This window comes from Meleagris gallopavo, chromosome 1 (assembly GCF_905368555.1).
Source record: "Meleagris gallopavo chromosome 1, MGAL_WU_HG_1.1, whole genome shotgun sequence".
Taxonomy (NCBI): Eukaryota; Metazoa; Chordata; class Aves; order Galliformes; family Phasianidae; genus Meleagris; species Meleagris gallopavo.
This window is the reverse complement of record NC_139404.1, coordinates 54,875,537-54,898,197: the sequence shown is the minus strand read 5'-3', so window position 1 is coordinate 54,898,197 and position 22,661 is coordinate 54,875,537. Positions and strand designations below refer to the sequence as shown.

Here is a 22,661-nt window from a genome sequence, read left to right as displayed (position 1 = left end):
TCTATGGTAATAAAACACTCCTAGAAATGTATCTGTTGCAGACAACAGAAGCAAAAAAAAAAAAAAAAAAAAAAAAAGACTTCTGTGCTAAATACAAACACATTTTTGTGACTATTTTAACATTTAAAATTTGTATATTAGATATTAGTGCTCGCATTCGCAATATTTTACTAACTCTCCAAGATTTTAATAATTTGTCATTTTCAGAGACTTATTTTTAATCCTGTCTGAAAACAAACTCATAGCAACCTCTTTAAAGGTTTCTCTTCACAGAAATTTGCAAACTTAATTAGAAGTCAAAGAGGCAAGTGAAGAGGCAAAACGAAGAAAGGTAACGTCCTCATTTTATGCAGAATTCTCAAATCCACAGTTTAATTTCATCAAACCAAGCTGGCACAATGATTTTATACAGTTTTGCTGGACTTTATACTTTGAGAAAAAATATTTTTAAAACCTTGTAACACGATATGATTAAGAAACCAAGACAGGATAGGTGTTCAGTGTCATAAAAAAACAAGGCCAATCAATAGTCAATGCTCCATATACATTTATCTACACAAATACTTTAGAACCCTGTGTTTCTGGTTTGCATATGTTGGGGGATGTACAATTGTCATTTACTACACAACACCTCTTGACCTATACTCAAAAGCTACATTTTAGCTTTGATACAATGTTGGTTTTTATGTATAAAACACCAGGTCATGAACTCAGCAAAGTTAATGCACAGGTTTTCCAAAAGCATGGACTGAGGCAGGAATTAAATTATCACTGCAAAAGAGATGTAGACGTAAGTGCCAAATCTAAATACTATAGATTCCTAAATTCCCATAAATTTCAATGAGAATTTAACAACCAAAATAGAAATTAAGGATAAAAATCCTTAATGAATTTCTTGTCCAAAGCCTTCAATCTTTAAAGGTTAAAAGGTGTTACTTAGAAGACTTTGAATTAGGAAGCATGGCTCTGAAGATTTTTCAAGTGATTTTTAAGTCTATTTGAGTGATGTCCTAAGTGTTTATCAGAAAGTTCTAGTCAGGAAAATATTATACATACTGTCTTTTTGGTTCACAACACTGAATTTTCTTAACAAGGATGACTTTTTAAATCCCATATATCATAAAATTCTAAAGCTCAGCTTTTCTGTTTTTGAAGAAATTATAACAGCTTTAGAAGTTAGGAAGTAGCTTGTAGAACTTTCATATTTAAATATTTAATTTACACATAATTAGAAAATTGTGTGAATAATTTCCTTTTAGAAATCACATCAACATTTCAAGCACAGTAACTACTTGCTCAGGAAAGAAATCAAACAACTTTTAGGACCAACATCCCTTACCAGATTGGGATCATAATATGCTTCCTGAGTTGGTGGAATGACATGGATCTGAGTGATGTTAGCAGGAAGAGATTTCGAACAATTTATTAGCATTTGTTCCAGACCTGTCAAGTCCTATCAGAAATGGAAGAGGAAAAAAAAAAAAAAAAAGAAGATAATATTGCTTTCTCATTCTGATAGTCCTAAAATCAAGGATGCACATATTTAATGTTATATACATAAAATGTCTCCAAATTACTATGGGAAAAAAAAAAAAACAACAAAAAAACCCCAACACATTAGCAGACCCCAGTTCAGTAACTACTAAAGTCAATGGGACTTCCCATATGTTTAAGTGAAGCAAAGGAGAACAGAGAATTCCCAATACAGGGGAGGCATATTAAATCACAGATCAAGCAAACAAAAAAAATGAACTGAAAGGAAGATTTTCTGATTAAGGTACAGGCCGGGAACACATTAAAGCAGAGATGCATTATACAGCTATGTATGCCATTTCAGGAACATTATTGATATGTGCCCGGATCCCTCTCAGTAAAGGGGAAGGAGTACACCATTCTCTATCAACTGAATCTAAGAGCACAAGACACAAGAAAATTATGTCTCTTTTCTTACCAGTTTCCCAGAAAAACAGAAATGCGAATCTCCTTATATGGTCGTAGTATTTACCAGTAACTCCATTTCTTTGCTGCCCTTTCCTCACATCTTTCTTAACGGTACAAATTTTACAGTCAAGAATGTGGCTGGGTTTTTGTTTTGTTTTGTTTTGTTTTTAAACCATGTGCAAGACCAAGAGTAAGCACAACAGAATCTCACACTTCACACTGTATTTTAGCAGTGAACATTTTTTCTCACAAATTCATACTACTCACTCCCTTGTTCTCAGGATACCAGTCACCAATTTTTCTGCTAGAACTCAACTTAATTGTTGAGTCCATAGAAGAATGGTCCATAAAGAAACAGAAAGTAACTTTGTATTCTCCAGCTAAAATTTAAGAATTGCCAGATGTTACCAATGTTAAAGAAAGGATAAGTAAAGGTTCCATTCATTTTATTGTAACAGTTTTGGATTTCAGAAATTAAGTTACTCTAGTTGTTATTATGAAAAAAGTACCTGCAAACTTAATGGTAGTTCATGGATTCTTGTGGCCAGTGTGCGAATCTCTCGGTCAGACAAAATCCCTGACTGGTCTGTATCAACCTCATCGAAGATCTGAGAAACATTCAGTGGCTGAACTGCACTCATAAGATAGTAGAAATATGAAAAAGCAAACTGCATATCTTCTGAGTGCCGCACTTTGTGAAATGATGTCTTGTCAAACTCCTCAGGAAACCTACACAAAAGTATAAGTTAATACACTGGTTTCTGGTAAAACATTGCTCCTCTGAAAACAAATTCTCATCTAAATTTTCAAAAGGTTCTCTAAAGTCTCCTTAGCTTAGCACAACCAGCATGTTTTAATAAGTTTCCATTTCCAAAATATGATTTTTATGAATAGCTATCAACATATTAGAAATAGTTATAACAAAGCATTAACAGAAATATAGAATTATCTAGTTATGTATAACTCCAGTGAAAGCCATACTCACATGTCCTGCAGCTCTTGCATAACAGTGCGGTCAATCATGTGAGGCATATGAGCAGGGACTTTCCGAGATGTAAATCCAAATTTACTGTTTAAAAGCTTATTTACATATCGAAGGGAATCAGCAAATGTATCTTTCAGCTGCCTTCCAAGATGTCTACCATCAGTAAAGTATGACATTTCTTTGAGTAATGACTCTTCCTCCTAAACAGCAAGATAAGCATACATTAAAGTTATATTATCAACAAAGATCAAAAGCATAAAACACATAGGAAAGCTGACATTTCAGGCTGGTGCTGGTTCTTTTTTCAGAGGTGAAAATGGAAAGAGAAGCTTTGAATATGTTTCTCCGTGTTCTTCTGATTTCTCTTTAAAAACAAAAGAAATAGAAAATAACTTCTTAAAACTGCTATGCTCTAAGGAAAAGTGGTTAATAGTTAATAGTGGTTATTATTCATTATTTTTCTTCTGACACCTCTTCTGACATGCACACTCGAGTCACTTTTTGCTATATTTGTAATATTGACCTTTTATTTTTTTTTCCACACGTAGTAGTTGAGATCTCACAAATATAGAGATTTCTCATGCAAAATCCAATCCTAGAAGAACAGAAAGATGTAGGCTTTTAGAAACATACCACCTTTGCTGTTTGGAGTAGTGCAAAGCAGTTGCTGCAAAGCAGTCTCTATCTTCCAGAGGTTTTCAAAACTGCCAAAATGCTTTGGCTGCAAGTTTGGTAGACTTTCAATTTAACTTTTAGAACTCATTTGTATTTGAATACTTTTATGGACTGGATCCACACTGGTATAAGTGTAACCCAAAAAAACTAACTTTTCTTTAGAGTACTGTGTCCAAATAATATCACTGCATCAACATGCACTGAAAAAGAAGTGAATATGACTTAAAAAATAAATAAATAAACAAGAAAACCCACAGAGAACAGAACAGAAATGGCTATTTGACTTTTACCACCTAGCTAAGAGAGGTCCAAATTATAAACAAATTAGATTTTACAGGAAAACTCAAAGAATTTAAAAAAAAATCTTGATAGGTACATCAAAAGCAAGTCACATTCTAAATTTACAAATCATATTAACAATATGCAGAAAGATGCAACTATTCCAATGAGCAGTTGTTGTGGTTTAACCCATTGTCTTAACTAAGACAGCAGTGTTGTTAAGATACTCACATCAAGAAGGTCCTGGAAATACTTCTTTTTCTCCCATGGCAAAAAGCCTTGGTAACTTCCTGCATAAGACTGCAATTTTCTTCCTACTAACTCCTTTCTTATATTTGTATCCAACTCTACTTGTCCTTTCCTTCCTTCCATCCCCTCTGTATCTTCTCCAGTTTCTACATTCACAGTATTTTTTGATTTCTGGGTTCCCCTTAATATAAGCGCATTCAATACTTTATCTTTAGGTTCATTTTCACTTCCTATGCTCCGGGCTGAATGTGTGGATTTAGGCTTTATCCTAGAAATTGGTTTATTTGTGTTCACTGTCACATCAGTCTCCTTTGTTCCTATAAGCCTTGGTTGAAATTCATCATTTGCTTTTGTTTTTTCTATTTTGCCATTGTTTACATCTTCATAAGGCTTCTGCCAGCTGGTTACATTCTTCTGATCTTGTAGACTATGATGTACTCTATTCTCTTCCAGACCTGCAATCTTCTTTACTGTAGTTAAGAATTGAAAAGGTCTCAGGAGAGCAGCCTTGGATAGGTTAAATCCCTTCTGAGTGATATCACCATTTGCTAGTTTTAAGTCTAGGTTCTGCAGTGCTAGTTGAATACTTTCAGGAAGGAGAGATGGATTTACTGAAGGTATTATCACCTCTTCATGGAGACTCTCTCCTGTGCCATTTCGATGTCTCTTGACTCTTGGAAAGCGTTTTTCTTCAGGAATATCTTCAAATATCATCTCAGCTTCTGGTATTGTTGTTGTTTTAAAATCAGAGTCAGATTTTTGCACTGAAGTTGTGTTCAGTTTTGGTTCCTCTCTAGTATCAACTTCAACAGCTACATGCATTTTAAACTCGTCATCATTTTTATTTAGAAATGTAAGATTAAAATAGATCATGGTTGTATTCATGCCACTGTGCATTATGAGGTGGATAGTCTTCCATTTGTTAGCAACTGAAGCATGTCGGATAATTGGATTATCGCTATATGAACCCTCAATTGCTTTCTTGGCTATCTCACTGAAGCTGAAGTAGGGCAGACATTCGCCTTTTGGAACAACATAGTAGGTCTGATTTAGCTGAAGCGTCACCTTGTACATTTCTTCAAAGTGATCTGGAAAAAAAAAAAAAAAAATCTGTCAATTTGTAGTGAGACTTTTCTTCCTCCGATCTTTTCTAGGTGTAATATGCTCAGCTTTGTGAATGAACACTTACTGTGGCTTCTGATTTCTTACTAATCTTTAATAATGATTTACTAGAACAGAATTATAAACCTGACATTCATTCCAGTGGCAATTATAAAAAGAACTGTAATTTTTAAAAAAACTCCTTCTACATAAATAGCTTAATTGGCTCATTACTGCAACTCACTAAAAATTAGGTATCAATTGTAAGTAACACGCTCATATTACATTTTTGTCACTCGCATTACAAAAGTTGCTTCTCACTACTACATTGCACCTTGATTTAGAACTTCCAGCATCAGACAGGTTGAAATTAAATTTTCCTTCCCACGGAGAAGACATAGCAATCTCATGCATTCATTACTGACGCCCCCTGCTACATGGCATGGCTCGTGGCTTAAATACAATAAGATTCAAAAGTCCATCCTAAATCCAGTTGCTCACACATTTGAACACCACAATTAAAAGATGAAAGCCTCTGTAGCCAGCAGCAGACAAGGAAAATATACATGCAGGAAACTCACTCCACAGCAGAACCCACAGGTGACTGAAAGTAGCCTCTGGCAAGAGTGTAGAGTCAGGCTTAACTCTCACCTTCAGCATCACAAAGGTCCTTTAATTTCCTTTTTTAACCATTATGAGATCATCAAATCAGCAGTTCTCATTTGGGTAAAGACAGTTTGCATAGCTGAAATATAATTTCTGCACTTTAAGTGTAAGCCTCTTGGGTAATGACTTTGATGTGCGCTGTTCCGTAAGACATCAAGCACCTTACCTTATCAACGCTTGGTAAATACTGATTAACAAAAATAGCATGCAAAAATTAATTCAAGTTTAAATTAGTGAATACAAGAAGTGCCTGATTATTTCTTTCAGCTGCTAGCAGTTCTTTTTCTTGACACTGCTGGGCTCTTAGAACTACTGGAGAATAAGGAACCAAAAAACCTAATGCAATTCAAGAGAAATTCAAGAGAAGGTTTATCAGCTATGTATTTTGTATACCTTGTCCACAGTCACCAGCATCAAATCCACAGGAGAGGACATTGCAGGCCTGATCACAGAATTTATCTGCTAGCCAGGAATTAGCACAACCTTGGTTACAGTATGAAACACCACTTATTCCTGCACCAAACTGCCACGGTGGTCCATTCCCTATACCTCCTACTGCACCACCACCAGCAACATAGCGACTACCCCCACTGTTACCTAAATAGAAAAAAGAAAAATTACAAAGATTAATCATTTGAAATTCTTATTTCTGAGGAAAGGACATTTTAGTATATGGTGTTAAAGCTGGATAGAAAAGTCAGCAGAATCTTATTTATCCACAGAAAAATTGAAACGCAATTAACTACTCTGTGTACAATTGCACAATCTTTTTTATATATAATTTTATATATATATATATAAATCTCACTGTAGAGGTTTGCAAACCAACTTAAAACTGCAACAAAAACAGCAATGTATATTTTATATTAACTTCAAAAATGTAGGCAGAAAACTGATTTACTTCTGCTTGCATTCTTGACTGCAGTTCCCCACAGTACTGCATCACTTCCTCAGCGCAGAAGCCTCACTTCATTTTCATAACCTATAGTCTGGAAAATTGAATTTAGGTGCAGCTTCACAATGAACTTAGACTGCTCTGACTGCTTTCATGTCAAATGATTCACTTTTCCTGCATGTCGCAATCATCATGGCTTTTCTGGGAGGAAAAGAGAGAGGGGATCATCCTCTAGCTTCATAAAGGATGAAAATAAATTTTTTGTTTAAGTGTTCGATAGGAGAGGAGGTAGAAAGGAACCTTGTAATCAAAGTTACCCCAGTGTGTTCACTTCCAGATAGTGTTAAGGATTTTCAAGGCATGGAAACTGATCCAGAAATGGAAAAGCAGTGAAACAGAGATCAGAATCAGAAAAGTAACAAAATCTACTTAGACTATATCCGACTGTGGCTTTAGAAACATTAAGTGAAATTTAGGAGAGGAGCGTGTACAGACAGCCTCCTCTATGAAGGGAAAGTGGGTCAGAACTTTGAAAATTAAACTGTATCATAAAACTCTTGTGCAAATAAACTTTCCATTTAAATACAAAGTCAACTTAAAATTTCACCTTAATATGAAGCAAGCAATATTAAAAAGTAGGAAAGTGAAAGACGACGGTACGGCCCGTACTACTGTGCAAAACACTGTCGTCATATCCACAGAACTTCAATTTACAATGCAATACTAAACGCCTCAGATACTGATATTCTGTTCATGGTTCTTAGTGAATCTACCAACCTCTTTTCTTACTTGTTTTGTTATCTGAACAACAGATAATTTCGTTAAGGAATGAAACCAGGACTGAAATTCCCTTGAAAGTGCAATATTATTTGGACTCTGAGGTTCAAAAATTTTCCTGTCATGTAGTCAACTTTGATAGCTAAAAAAAGGTTTTCCTTTGATCAACTGCTGTCAATTTGCATGCCTTTTAGTATACATGAATTTATTTATCTTTAATATTTAGGATGACTATTTTTCCCCTGTTACAGAAGGTTATTTTTTGTTTGTTTAAGTTACAGGAGAATCACATATTACAGAATTTTAACAAAAAAGAAAGTCTGTGTTTTTTTGCCCTAAATTAACTTTGTTGTCTTACCAATGCAGTCACCTCCATCCCAATCACAAGCCGAGTTATTACAGGCTTTATCACAGTAACCATCTTTGATCCATGAACCAGGACATCCTTCAGCACAGTTTGGCACAGGCCACGTCAAGTAAACCTGGAACAATATTACAGTTTGAGCCAAGGTCTGTCAAATAAAAGTCAGCTGAGCTTGTTTCTTGGAATATAGAGACTTAAAATAAATACTCTCTGTATATAGTGTCTCCAGTGCCTGCAAAGCTTTACAAACTGCATTTAAACTTCATCAGGTGAAATAAATGTTATCCCTCTCAAACAGAAGGAGATCAAGTCTCATGTTAAATGAGACCTCTTGGCTACAGAGCAAGGCAGCAATGGCTGAAAATAGGAAGTAGGACATCCCAGTACATCCCATTTTTGCGAAACATCTTCAAATGAAAATTAGTATTTTTATCTTTTTTAAAAAAATCTGATAAAGGAGGAGACTTCAATCTAAAATAGCTCTGCAGTTCACTTGTTTCCACGACTAAAGATGTTTCCTTATCACTAACCAGTCATGAGATAAGCAGCACACACCGAACATCTGATTCTCTTTGATCAAGTAATTCTTAGAATTACCAAGATAAAAATAAGGCATGTCAGTATGTGTATTTTCAACTGAGAGGGCATTAAAAACCACATACATTTTCCTTTAGACATTACTGTTTAAAGATTTTTGTAGCACATTTGCTACTGAAATACTGATCAGGTTATCACAAATATTTTACCCAAGCTTACATCATTCTTATAACTGAGAGCAATAGTTGAAGAACAATAGAAATGCCATTAAAACAGGACTCTCCTACTACATGCCTACTTCAAAGACTTAAATAGACAAAGCCTTCTAATGTCCTCAAGTACTAGAAATTAGTATTTTTACAGTCATTTATTTTATACAATTCAGTGTACATGTGTGCACATCTGTCTGTATGAAGCACTCATACAGTGGTCTCTAGCATCTTCTGTATCCCCTTATATCTATTACTTGTATTAAAACAGTATGCAAGTTTTAAAGTTTTTCCTCCATGTTACTCCTGTAGAGCAAGGTGGCGGCTGAAAACTTTGCTGGTACCCCATAGTCTTTATGCACAACTATAGTCCTCAGCCTGCTTTCTTTATTTAACCCCAGTTATGACAGGTTTGTTTTTGAAAGACTAAACCACTTCACGTTTACTAAAAGCACTATCTTTCAGTACACAATTACATATAATTCTACAAAGACTTGGCAAAGGCACTGTAGGTCTCTAGAATAGAGATTGTTAATGGTAAATTTAAATATTAGACTAGTCTGAACATCATCAGATCTCAGCATTTCTGGAAGAATCTATTTGGAACAGAACATTTTCCTGTGAATTATTTTTGTTTCATGGGACAAGTGGCAGCTTTCAAACACCAAATTGGTCTTCCCAGTGCTCACACAGAAAGTGGAAGAACTGGGGAACAAAATTATAAAGTGAAGTCAAAGAGGACTATTATGCCATTAACAAAAAAAACAAACCAGGGAGAAAATACCAAAAGATAATTCTGCAATCCAAGCATCAACACAACACAATTACATGACACCTTTGCTACCAATTGTCCAGCTAAGAATAATGATCCATTAGAGGTATAAGAGAGAAGGGGTAGTATCTTTCTCTCTCTTTCCAAATAGTGTTTCCTCACTTTTTGCTATATTAGCACAGAGAAGTTTCAAGTCTAAAAAATTATTTCATAGGAGCTTACCTTTTGACCTTTAGAGTGACTGTAAAAATCATCAGGCCAAACATCCTTCCCAAACATAACATCATCATTGAGATAGATAAACTTCTGAGAGAGACCATTAATACGATGAATGTGGCTTTCAATAGCTGGTGAACTGAAGGTTGGCAAGTGACTCACATTCTGAAATATTTCCTGAAAGAACAAGAAGAGACATATAAAAGAAAAAAGTGAAAAAACATTAGCAAAAAACTAAAACTTCTCTATTCCCTTTTCCCATGTAAAACCATTTTCATGTCTGATGCTTAACAAAAATCTGCACCTCATTCAACACAAAGACTATCTAGTTCACTAGCTACTGGATCAGGCCCAGGGTACATATATTTATACTACTTCCATAGTACAGGAAGAACAAAATTTTAAGTTGAATCTGTTCCAATGTTCAATCAGCGTTCTTCCATCTCTGTCAGATAACTTAGCAAGCAGATAGCAACAGAAGCTGAATTAGTATCTTGTTACCACTTAAGTTGCTCAGGGCTCCTATGTCATATCCACAGATCAAACTTACTCTTGATTTTGTATTAAGAAGTTGTTTTTTTGTTGTTTCACTTATTTAGTAACCTTGCAGGATTCCCTTTCTCTTTTAAATAAGCTTTACAGAATGCGTAGTTACTTGATTTTTGGAGCCATCTTCTTCATTTTAACAACTGTTGTCCACCCTGTCAGCAAATTTATTAGGTTAGCACTCGTTCTGAGTTCATGGATACAAATTATCTTTTCTTGCCATATGTTTTTTGTTGTTTTTTAATAAACATACTTTTATAAAGAAACAAGTACACATTGGCTGAAATCTTAGTATTTGGAGAAATTAACTCAGTGAAGGCTTGATATATCTTTAGTTACCTGCTTAACCTGAGATATCTGTATTTGAAGTACTAAAACATATTGGGGTTTAACAAAACAGTGCATGGGAAGGGGGAGAATTGGTCACTTCGTTCCTAATAAAAGCAGCCTTCAGCTGAAAGGGGATAACTGCATTTCAAAACAGACTCTTTAATAATGGTACATTTGTGCTTTTTCCTTTGTTGTTGTTGGGTGGGTTTTTTGGTTGGTTGTGTGGTTTTTTTGTTGTTTTGTTTTTTCTCCCCGGGGCTGGAGGTTTTTTGCTGCTTATCCCTGGGGGTTTGTTTTTTGTTTTTACCTGGTGGGTCACTATGGTTATCCGGGGATTATCCAGGTTAAGCCAGGAAGGAATCTGCCCATTAGTGACAATGAAAATATGTCGTACCCAAGGAGCATGTCTCTCTATTGATCGTAAGGAATACCTCAGCTCTTCGTTATCTTCAAAACGGCTGGCAGAAATATCTTCATCCTGTTTAGACTATAAAAAAAGAAGAATCTTTTAGATTTTAAACAAACCGTTTTAAGTTCCAATCAAGCCAGATAACAGTAGAATCCTTTACCATACGGGTCATAAGTAATTGAGACTTAGAGATTGAAAAAAAAAATAAAAATACAATGATCATGTACTGATATTCCTCTAGAGATTATACTCTACTAAACTGTCAAGGTGAACAGTACATCAATGGCTCACCACTTGGTATCATTAGGTCATCTGGTGAGCACACGGCAAGATGACAGTGCCTCGTGTGATCCAGCTCTTGGAGAAAGAACCTCAGTTAAAAACAAAACAACAAACAAAACCAAACAAAAACAACAAAAAACCCCACCCTCTTGCTCTTGTGAATTATCAGTCTCAATTATTTACTGATCTTGATCAAAAGCCAAGTTGCATTTCATATCAGTAACATCACCTTTCAGAGCTGCTGTTTTAAGAGACTGGGGCCTTCCAAGCATATCACATCATAAACCATATATAACTGTGTCACCTAATATAGAGATACTGCAAGAGTGATGATGTCGCTGCTCTTCAATTATCTGCTGGTCTTTCATTAAAAAAAAAAAAAAAAAAAAAAAAAGGCAGGAGGCAATCAGCTAATGTAATCCTAATATTCGCTACCAAATAGCTGAACTAAAGATTTCCATAAGTTTTTTAAAGAGAAACATTTTAAATTAGAAATTTCTCAGGTAAGTAACAAACATGTTTTTTTACCACATTTCTGTTCCATTTATAAGAACTTAATGGCCTCTTCCCAAACTGAGAATTAAAGTTACCATAAAGAATAAGTATGGAACCGTGCCCAATTAGAACAGGACACTTGAGGAAAAAAAAAAAAAAAAAAAAGGTAATCATCAAACACTGAATTTTCATTGCAAATTCTATGCACTCTAAATAAGTCTCCTTTTCCAATATATACAGTAACAACATATGGATTCTGCAAAACATAAATGAAAACATTTTAAATAACATCAGCTAAGTGCCCATTTACAAATTGATGAATAATGTAAACATGGGAAAATATAAAGTTTGAGTTCATGGACTGTAGCAATAAGCAAAAGTTCCCCAAACCCAGGTTAACTGGCTACAAAAAGAGACCATAAGGATTATTAGAAAGGGCACATTTACTTTACCCATGCTATTTGACATTATTAAGGGAAAAAACAAGATTTTAGATCTCATCTTGAAAGAGCTATTCTGGTGATTTTGTTTGTTTTCCTTTTGACAAACTTAACATTCCTGCATTTATTCCTTGTTCAAATTAGAACTCCTTTCCGTATGGACACCTGTATTGAATTTCTTTGATTTTTTTCAAAAGAGAAGTGATCAGCATTTGTTCAGCAAATGTAACAATGCAATGCAAAATAAAAACCCAAAACTAAACTAAACAACAAAAAACAAACCCACCACAACAAAACCCTAAGAAACATATTGGGAAAAGGGTAATCACGTTTGTTAATAAAACCTTGTCTCTTTCCCACACAAAAGCAATCTATTTATCTGTCAGTTAGCATCAATTAAGCCTTTTGGGACTTTATTGCTCACAACCTTATAAGAACATGTGCAGAGGGCAAAATTTTTAATTGAAATTTCCTTCTTCTCTAATAAATGAAATGCCACTCTTCATGATGCTTCCTCCTTTTTGATTTTAGAATTTGGCAGTGTTCTTATGGCATTTAATTACAACATAATAAATACCTTACTACATCCAAATTTTTTAAAGAAATCCCATGCTCCCTATCATTAATTAGTTAATTGTAAGCTTCTGCACACTGCAACCTCTACATTCTGTAACAGGGCTTACCTACCTGACTGATGGAGCTCAGGTCCCACAATAAGTAAGCAGGATTAAGCGTTAATTCTTTTCCATCTATAGTCATGTTCTTCTTCGCTTGTTTGCTCAGTTCATGGAAACCCTTGGGGTTATTCAGTTGCAAAAGAGCCACACTGGCTTCAGAATAGAGCTGCAACTACAAATGGAGAAAATAATGTTTGGCATGTACCCACAGCAGCACTATTCCTCGGCCAACTCAACCTTTCTGTTCTATTTTCTTGCTGGCATTACATTACCAGTAAAAATGACTAGTAAACACTGTTTTTAGAGAAGTACAATTTTGTAAGAACACAAAAAAGGGGTAACAAAACGGGAAATAAAAAGCATTTTAAGATATAGAACACTTCTAGATGCAAAGCCTTCACTTTCCAAAACAAACATTTCACTTAACACAATAATCCAGCAACAGTAAGCTGTGTTAGAAATATTAAAGCGAATAAGTCTCCTCCATTGTCTCCTACCTCCAACAACAAAATGTGAATTTGTGAATTAGCACAACTCTTATATGGCTGAAAAAATCATACTTTGTCCCTTTTAATCAACCACTACTTTTCTGAGGAAATTAAGGCCACCAATTCATCTTCGCCGTCAGAAGCGTGAAATATTCAGAATGGTTTAGAGAGCAACATACAGTTCAGAAATCTGAGATACAAAGGGCTCCAGAACTAATCCATGCGGGTCTCTGAGTCCTTAATGGTGGTTGCCAATATGCTGTTAAGGTCATTTCTTAGTTGGAGACTGTTTGATCTGTTTGCTGTTTTTATCTCTTGCCACCAGTAATTCTGGCTATCACATTTCATAATGCACAGGATAAGAAGAAGCTTGCAGTAGATGTCCCATCTAATAGTATTATAACTTACAAATTGCAGGGCAGTGAAACATTTCTGTAAAAATATAGCATAGCCCAATAAAACACTGTGTTTACCATATGCAGGAATGCGAGAAGATGCTGTGCTCAAAGTACAGCTGCACTTTCACACTCCAAATGTTTGCACAACACTCAGATTGAGAATAAATGCAGTTAACCACTAACAATATTTATTAGATGCAATGCTTAATTTTTGTACTTTCATGCCGCATCAGAGTAATAAGCACATCTATCAGATTTTCACAGTTGGATGCTCTCTGTAAAAGCAATTAATAACATTTTAAATACTGATAGGTCAGAAGACAGCAAAAAAATATCCTTTTTACCTTCATAATTCCCTTACAGATTTTTTTCTTTTATTTATTAAATTTGACTGTTTCTTCTCATTTTAAAACACCACTTGTCCCAGAGTCAGCACCCCTTCCCTTAGCAAGACCAGCTGTCTCACTTGTGACATTTTAGAGCTGTTGATGCTTTGAGTCATATGCTATTTGAGATCTTTCAATCTGACTTATGAAGCCTGCCATTAGAAAAATCTGATAAATCTCAGACCTTCCAGGGAATCATCGGAACCTATGGGTGGAAAGGGTGGCTTCAGTAGTTCAGTGGCTGAGGTATAGTTACAGACTGCAACTAGCAACCCCCTAAAATATCTGAATACTACAGATTGCCAAGCTACCATTAGTGGTTATGTGCTTTATTTAGGAATACAACAGTGTCACACAGTCCCTTAGAATCTGTCACCTATACATAAAACAAACCAAACATATTGCTATTCTAGAAGAAGTACTTAAGATTATTTAGTTTCTCTTTAACTTGTTTCAACAAGATTTATTGCTCCCAACTAATATAGCACTTAAGCTTAAGCTTTTTAAAATTAACAGTCTAAGTACAAACAAGTAGAAGAAAAGTATGTACGACTGATTAACTTAGGAGTTTTAGTTTTTACACCAATAGTATGTTTTTTGTTTGTTTCTTTTTCCAGAAAAAAAAAAGTATTTTCATAAGCAGTGCTATGGATAAATTTAGATTCCAATCAAGTCTCATAATGACATAACTTACCACACCTCTAAAATTCTTCATGCTTTGATCGGAACTTTCTGTTTTTGGTATATTTAAAATAGCTTTCTCCCTTGTAGATTTCCCAAAGTCTCATATCTATTATCCTCCTCTCAGTGAGGAGGCATGAAGTTACCCATTTTCTTGAAATATATTCTGGAGTCTGCCTTCATCCTGATCAAACTGGTCAGACAAACCAGTGATGTTGTGAAAGCAGAACAGAAACACACAAGCAGGTAAGTGCCAAGAGTCAGAGTGATCTGGCAAGTTTTGGCTTCCAGCAGCAACAGCTGAGAAGACACCCAGCAGGCTGGCACATCAACCACCACCCACAGAAAACAGCATTTTCCACATCAGGTAACTTCAAGTGCAAGTTCTCCTTCAGAGCCAACACCTTTCGCACTGCTAAGTCTACACTTGGAAGTAAGCTGCATAGGAAGTAAGATGCTCCTTTTTTTCCACACTCCCATATGGATACTAGGAAAAGCCACATTCCCAAATAGCAAGGAGAGGTGAGGCTGGGGTGGAGAAGACTTGTGTTGTGCCAAAGAGGTGGAAAAGGTCTTGTGAGTATGAAATACTGAGGTCACTGTACACTTACCAAGTTTATAAAGTAACATAGTAGGAGAACCTTCTCTGAGAGTCAAAACCAACACAATGCCTTAAGGCTCCCCTCCCAGAACTGGCTCTGAGAACACACAGCAACAGCTCCTGACTCCAACTGTCTGCTCCTTCAATAAGAGCACGCAGCAGGAATCCCAGAACTCCCTTGTCAGGGCATCCAGAAACATATAGTTTCACAGTGCCTAAGGGCTTCTATGCAGATTTTCTTTCATCAATAAGATAAGGGCAGTAAATGACAACTGTGCACCATGGTTTCTAACACAATTTGTCCACATACATGTGTGTGTGCACATTAAAGAGAAATCAGAATTTCATGAAGGAAACATGCAAGCCTTCAACTTTACCTGAAGCAATCAGGATACTGAATCTTCAGAGAAAGTCACGTTTGTACGAAAAGAAATACACTATATTTCAGTGGAAAAAAAGTACGATGGTCTCAAAAACAAAACCAAACCCTTCAAACCTTCCCTTGTCAAACTTCACAGGACTACCAGCTCCCTAGTTTTTGGGTCACAAGGTTCTATTTTAGGCTGAACAAAAACAGTCTTGTTTAGAAACGTGGGTAAGGGGCAGGGGAAGGAAGAGTAAAGAATATTTTTTACCAGCTCCTCTTCAGCATATTTAAGTTCAATTAACATCTCTCCAGCCTCTAAACAAATATCTCTTAGCAGCAAACAAACACATAATCAGAGTAACATCCCCACCTAGTGGTTTACTAATGCACTATTAAGAAAGCACGGGAAATAATAGAATGCCAAACATTTCCAATCACACTTGTTAAAACATTAGCAGTGCAAAGCAAGAAATGCAAACAGCAGATATTGTGCTGTTTATTACTCTAAAGAATGAAGTCTCCATATTATTACACTGCAACGTAGGCCGTTAAGTACAAAAATTCAGGAGACAGTCACACACATAATACACCCTTAAAACCTCCTTTTGATGAGCACAACTGCTTCTCTCAGAGAACCACTGAAGCTTTTTAGAACAAAAAAAATGTGTGGTTCAGAGGTAAAAGCAATTTTTAGTGCTTTTTGGATTCAGAAGTGATTTAAATCAAATGAAAATGATATGATTAAAGCAGCATTATCAATACTCTGCAAGGTACATTCCTCCATGTCTCCACTTCCACATTTCTCCCTTCTAAAAATTGCTCAGATGTTTTTACAGATGAAATTTTAAATTACTTTTTCTTTGCTTTCAACATTGCAGTAAGAAACTGCCATTAAAGAGACTAGGGAGAAATCCATTAAGAAATGGGAGGTAGTGATAAGACAAGTCTAGCCTAATGCAAGTGTAACTTTATTCCTCTCCACCAGGCATCTCACACCACTTTACAGACCTTAGATTCCAGAAGTAGCAACTGTAGAAAAATCACTACAATCTTCAATCTTCTTTTCTAATAGCTGTCTACAACTACCTGAAGGGAAGTTGTGGTGAGGTGGAAGTTGGCCTCTTCTCACATGTAACTAGTCACAGGACTAGAGGGAATGGCCTCAAATTGCACCAGAGGAGATTCAGGTTGGGTGTTAGGAAACACTGCTCCTCTGAGAGAATGGTCAGGCATTGGCACAGGCTGCCCAGGGAGATGGTGGAGTCACAGTCACTGGAGGTGTTCAAGAAACCTTTAGATGTTGTACTGAGGGACATGATTAGTGGGAAACATTGGTGATAGATGGACAGTTAGATTGGATGATCTTACATGCTTTTTCCAAACATGGTCATTCTATGATTCTATGATTCAGTGGAGACTGAACAACCAACCCTTCTTCTATTAGTAGCATTAACCTAGCATCTCTCTAGTTGGTAAAGAGGGAACCTCACCTGGTTATATTTATCACAGCTGCCTATCTACAGCTTTCACTAGAAAAAGAACCACTAGAAGAAGAGTCTATAACAATAAATTATATACACATTTCATATACAAAGTTTTAGACCCTCTAAATAAGCACCTTATGTTTATATCCCCATATTCAGTTACAGATTTAACATGAATAAATTGCTGATTAGTCAACTGGTCAGCAAAGAAACTGCTACCTATGTCATTATAACTACACAGGGTACACTAATCTCAGGTTAAATGCTCTAAAGCTTCTACTACCAGGTGGAACACAGACAAAAATGACACAATGACAACAAAGCGGAGAATCTGCAGAATGCAATGGATTCCTGAGGAAAAAAATTATTTACACAGAGAAAAAATCTAACCAAATTGCAGAAGAGGAGCTCTTATGGTCACAATAATAATGTCTACAGAAAGGTAAAAGCACACAATGGATGACAACTGTTGACAAATATTGAACAATCAAGACAAGGTAAAGAAAAATCCTGTAGAAAGATAAGAGGCATTGGATGTCACTCCCATGAAGAGACAAGGAGATATGCTGCATCTCTGCCATCTTAACGTTCATCATCATCATAAAAAGGAATCTAAAACCCTAGAGAAAGTATAGCATTCTTCAAAATTTGTTAAAGCAGACTAGCCAGTTACATGGACACAAGCAGAACTGAAATGCAGAAATAATCTACCCATGCTTTTTGCTGGAGTAATAAATACTGCTAGGAGATACTGCTGGAATGAAAAAAAAAAAAAAAAAAATATTAACTGTAGCTGCAGATGGCAGTAAAAAAAATTAAGATCCAGGCAGAACCATTCCACTCTAACAAGTCTTGAAACAAAGAATAAAAACCAGTAGACCAGTCAAATGTAATAAGGGGTAAACCTAGGAATTTAGGTATTTCACTCTAAGGCATCCACTAAAGAAAGCATCTCTTGATGGAACAATCTTCATTGTAACCCAAGAAACACAGGCTAGCCTGAGAACAAGGTATGTGCTTTACAGATACATGACAAAAAACCTGGAGAAAATTTTCTCAATCCTGGAAGGAAAATTCCAGACAGAAGTATAAAGGAGAACAGAAAAAGAAGAAGCATTTACACTGACTGAATAATAGTTTGAAAATGTGATTAGAGAAATAACCAAAACTAATAGAATTAGAAAGTGTCTTGTGGAGAGATGGATTAAAAAAAAAAAAAAAAAACAGATATTCCAATACTGAAAAAAAAAAAAAAAAATGTTTCAGCAGCAAAAAACATTAATATGAGCCAGATAATATAGGTAAGACGAGAAAGTGGTAGAATATCAAGGACAGAAAGATACTTAACGATCTAAGAAAGACACAGAATAGCTACTCTGACAAAGAAACACAGAGCGTACTATGGATAAAAACAGTCAAAATTAGTTTGGAATGCAGCTTCTGCTAGGCAGATAGAATGTAGTTCCAGATGCTGCTTGAGAAGAGCAAGTGCTCCTCAGAGCAAACATCATCTAAGATCTTGCTCCAGTATATTTCCAGGCGTGGAAGCAGACAGATTTAATTTCCACCAAACTACCACTGAACTGAGGCAGTATTCAGATACCAATTTGTCAATTAATGAAGATATTACAGCAGAGCTGCTCCTAGAAAATAACCTTGGGTGAAGAAAACATAAGTTAACAGATCTGAAATTAAAACATAAGGAAAAATAAAGAGCACCTTGTTATTAAATTCCTTGATTGCTAAAGGGCAAGTTAAATAAATGAAAAGAGCTGGTAATTTATGTCAAAGGTATTCTGAGCAATTCAGCTTCATTAAATCAAATGTGTTAGAACGACCAGAAATTTCTAACCTATGCTGGGTTGAGGAAGTAGGAAAGACTCTTTGCCTAAAAGGATGAACTTGTACTCAAGAAGATCTTCAGATACTGTACATCCAAGCAGATTTTCAGTCTTCAATTGCAAGTGAGATGTGCCAACATGGATGGGTCTGCATGATTCCTGCCTGCAAACTGCTGTTATTGATTTATCATTCCTGTTTGTCTACAAACAGATACAAGTCGGGACTGAACCCCATAGGAAATGAGAATGGTGGTAGCAGTTTTCGAAGAATAATTGTCATATGAGCCAAAAGATGCTTCAACTTGCTTTTAAATGCAGAATAGCATTTTAGCTCAGGGATTTTACAGGAAACACCATTTGTTTAAAGCAATGTAAAAATATATGTACTGATAGCATATAAAAAACAAGCACAGACTGGTGGATTGACCTCATGAATACCCACTGTAATCCAATCAATATAGCTACTAGGAAAGAAAAGGAAGGATGCTGCTATCACAGTAAAGCACATCTACCATCACTCACCCAAACAGCAAGAGACCATTTTATGAGTAGCATTAATACAAAGAAGGAGAAGGAGGCAATGGATGTCATGTAGAAACACTGACAAAACTGTTTGCAGTGTGTGTATTACAGCATGTAAGTCTGCGGCCTTGTGTTAGCTATGTACTTGCCACTGTCTAAAAATTCTGGTGATACTTCATTTAAAATGCTGTATGAAATTCTAGTTGATCATATTGAAGACAGACAAATTCACAGTGGAAGCATCACAGAAAGGGCTGTCAGAAGGATCAGAGGACTGGAGACCCAATATTGTGGGAAGAGCACTGCCTAATTAATCCAGTGAAACAAAAAAATGCTAGGATAAAGTCATACCTTAACTCTACAAATACACAAAAGACATAAACAAAATCAAAAGAGAAGAGCTATTTAAGCTTTAAAAGCTAATTAAGAGCTATTTATATTAAGCTACTTAAGAGCGGTAGGAAGAGGTTCAAATATGTTTACTTAGTGTTATTTCTAACCATCATTAATAAGATTCTAAACCAATCTTCTAACAGGAGCCAAGACAAGAAATTCAGCCTGCATTCCTCTGGAGTGTGACCAGCCTACGAAACCAGTTACACTTTATTCAGCTGTAGCACAATACATGATCTGATAACCTAACCTGCTAAACATATACAAGGAAAGCAAGTCATGCACCAACAAGTCACAAAGTGAATTATCACATCGTATAAGTAGACATCAGACAAATGAAGACATTTTTTGTATGGATTGACATCCCAATTCTCTACACACCTTTTTAATTCCCTTCACATCACTCTCTCTCAGCCCCTCTCACACTACCATCGTCTCTGTGCTCCTCCCTTTACAGAATACTGGACTTGGTTAACTAGTAGCAGACCAGCTATTCTTCACCTTGTTAAGCTCTTACTTCAGAAAGAGAGCTTAGTCTCATCTCTCCAATGCCTAGGTCAATGATTTTCACAGAGTTCTGCAGCTTTCTATCTGTCTGTTAAACCAGGTTGTAACTGCAAAAGGTGTGCAAATGTCAGGAGAGGATGAAAGACAAAATGCCAGTGAGTGACACAACCATATAAGTTGTGATCTTCTGTTGCCTTGCAGATGGGTAAGCTGATGTATAACAGGCTTGGGACCACACAGAGTACTTGGAAGAGATAAATACAACGTTCAGCTGTGAAAAATTTAATTGCTTTCACTATTAAGATAACTCTTCCAAAACCAAAGAAGGAGAAAAAAAAAAAGCTAAGAAACCACACAAACAAAATTCTGTCACATCAAACAATCTTGTGATTCAGTACACTTCAGTAAGGCAATAGCCTATAGCAAATGGCTAAGAGAAACTGATAAATATAGCATTTCATTTTACTTATTGCAGGCTAACAAATCTAACGCCTAATAACTTACAGTCACAGAATGGAAAATTGGCATTTTGAAGGCAACTGATCTACTGTTTACTATTCTTCACAGTTCAAGAAGAGTGTCACATACACACAAAAAAAGATTACTATCAGAAATAGGACAACATCGCCTGCAACAGTTCTCTTGCTAGATAGGCAAGATCTGTAGGAAGCATTCAAAATAAGCAAACAAAAACAATACAAATAAGTTACTCTTTACTCCAAATTCTTACCAATTTTACTTTAGAGGCCAGACTCTCTGGTAGTTTTGATCGCAGCTGATTTGTTTCTTTGAACGTAGCTGGAAATCCACTAAGGAAGGCCAAGTCTTGCATTAACACTAGACCCGGAACTTCTTTGTCTGTAGTCTAAAAACAAGAATACAGGGTACAAAGGCAGTTTTCTTTTTTTAAACATCTATAGTAATTTACATCATTTGTTAACCGTTCAGCAGCTGATAGATTTAATAGCATATAGTTTGTCATTTAACTTAAACTGCAAAATTGAAATAAGGGTAATTTTAAAACATTTTTCACTTTTTACTATATGTGAGTTATGGAGAGAGAATAGCACAGAAATACTTTCTAAAAACACACAAAGTTTAAGATACACAAAAGCAAAAAGAATTAACAACTTTTGAAAGTACATACCAAGTAACCCCTCCATACTATATGCTTGCTGTTGTCTTTCAACATTCCAGAATGGGCATCTTCAGCTAGGATAAATAAAATGCATTGGCAATCAAAAACTGGAAGTCACTTTTTTTCTATACAACAGTAACTAAAATGTATTTTCCCAAATTGAAAACTGTTGAATGTTTAAGGAGTGAAGATTTGTCTTTATACCTGGCAAATAATTCTTGGTGATAAAACACACACTAGTAAGTTTGGGCAAGTGGGTGGTAGTGGATTGGGCACTACATCTTTAAATAAGAAGCCTATGCCTGTTCTAAGACCCTACTTATGTGTGTTGAACATACAGATAACTTAAGGTGTGCAATCATTTAAGGAAGGGCAGAAGTGTTGCACAACATTCAGCCTATATACTACAGCAGTTAAAAAAACATTTCTAAATCTAATCCTCAGTCTTGTGAGATTATCAATGCAACACTGATCCTCAGATAACAGGTTTGTTTTTGCAATAGTACTTTAAAGCACAGAACTGTTTAATCTTTCATAATCAGTTGTCTGGTAGGTAAGAGCCACTATCTCTGATGTCATCATTTAGAGGATGAGACTGAGGGGAAGAGACTAAATGACTTGCTAAAGACAAAATTAGTGGCAGAGTCAGCAATGGAAGAAAACCAAAATAAAAACTCTGGAAAATCATATGGAATCTGACAAACAGACTCTTACCATCCTTAGGGTTATCAAAAACAATTACTGTCACGTTGGTGGAAGGATTTTTTGGTTTTGCTACAAAGAACATATTGTTAGCAGCTTGTAAAGTAGGATGAATGGACAGGAGGTCTTTCAGCGTGATGTTGGTCAACAGTGCAGGATCCAGAACAAGCATTGGCACTTTAATGCAGTGTGTCAACAAGCATTCCAGTTGCTTCTCACTACAGAAAAATAACAAAGGTATATTTAACACCAATATAAAATTTACAACAAATCAATATCAGGTGCAACAAAAGATGGTTTTGTAAAAT

The 22,661-nt window shown here is 35.7% G+C and overlaps 1 protein-coding gene across 3 annotated transcripts in view; it reads right to left on the bottom strand.

The window, feature by feature from the left end:
• GNPTAB (N-acetylglucosamine-1-phosphate transferase subunits alpha and beta) overlaps positions 1-22,661 on the bottom strand; it is a 40,058-nt gene that overhangs the window by 6,668 nt on the left and 10,729 nt on the right. For all 3 annotated transcript variants that reach the window (XM_085228206.1, XM_085228219.1, XM_085228213.1), the window contains exons 5-16: positions 22,366-22,571; positions 21,661-21,725; positions 21,244-21,378; positions 12,856-13,017; positions 10,850-11,029; positions 9,673-9,843; positions 7,927-8,050; positions 6,290-6,493; positions 4,112-5,217; positions 2,927-3,126; positions 2,451-2,670; positions 1,340-1,453 (exon numbers count right to left, since the gene is read on the bottom strand). In XM_085228206.1, the coding sequence (XP_085084332.1) occupies positions 1,340-1,453; positions 2,451-2,670; positions 2,927-3,126; positions 4,112-5,217; positions 6,290-6,493; positions 7,927-8,050; positions 9,673-9,843; positions 10,850-11,029; positions 12,856-13,017; positions 21,244-21,378; positions 21,661-21,725; positions 22,366-22,571 (2,887 nt within the window). The remainder of the gene's footprint in view (positions 1-1,339; positions 1,454-2,450; positions 2,671-2,926; positions 3,127-4,111; positions 5,218-6,289; positions 6,494-7,926; positions 8,051-9,672; positions 9,844-10,849; positions 11,030-12,855; positions 13,018-21,243; positions 21,379-21,660; positions 21,726-22,365; positions 22,572-22,661) is intronic.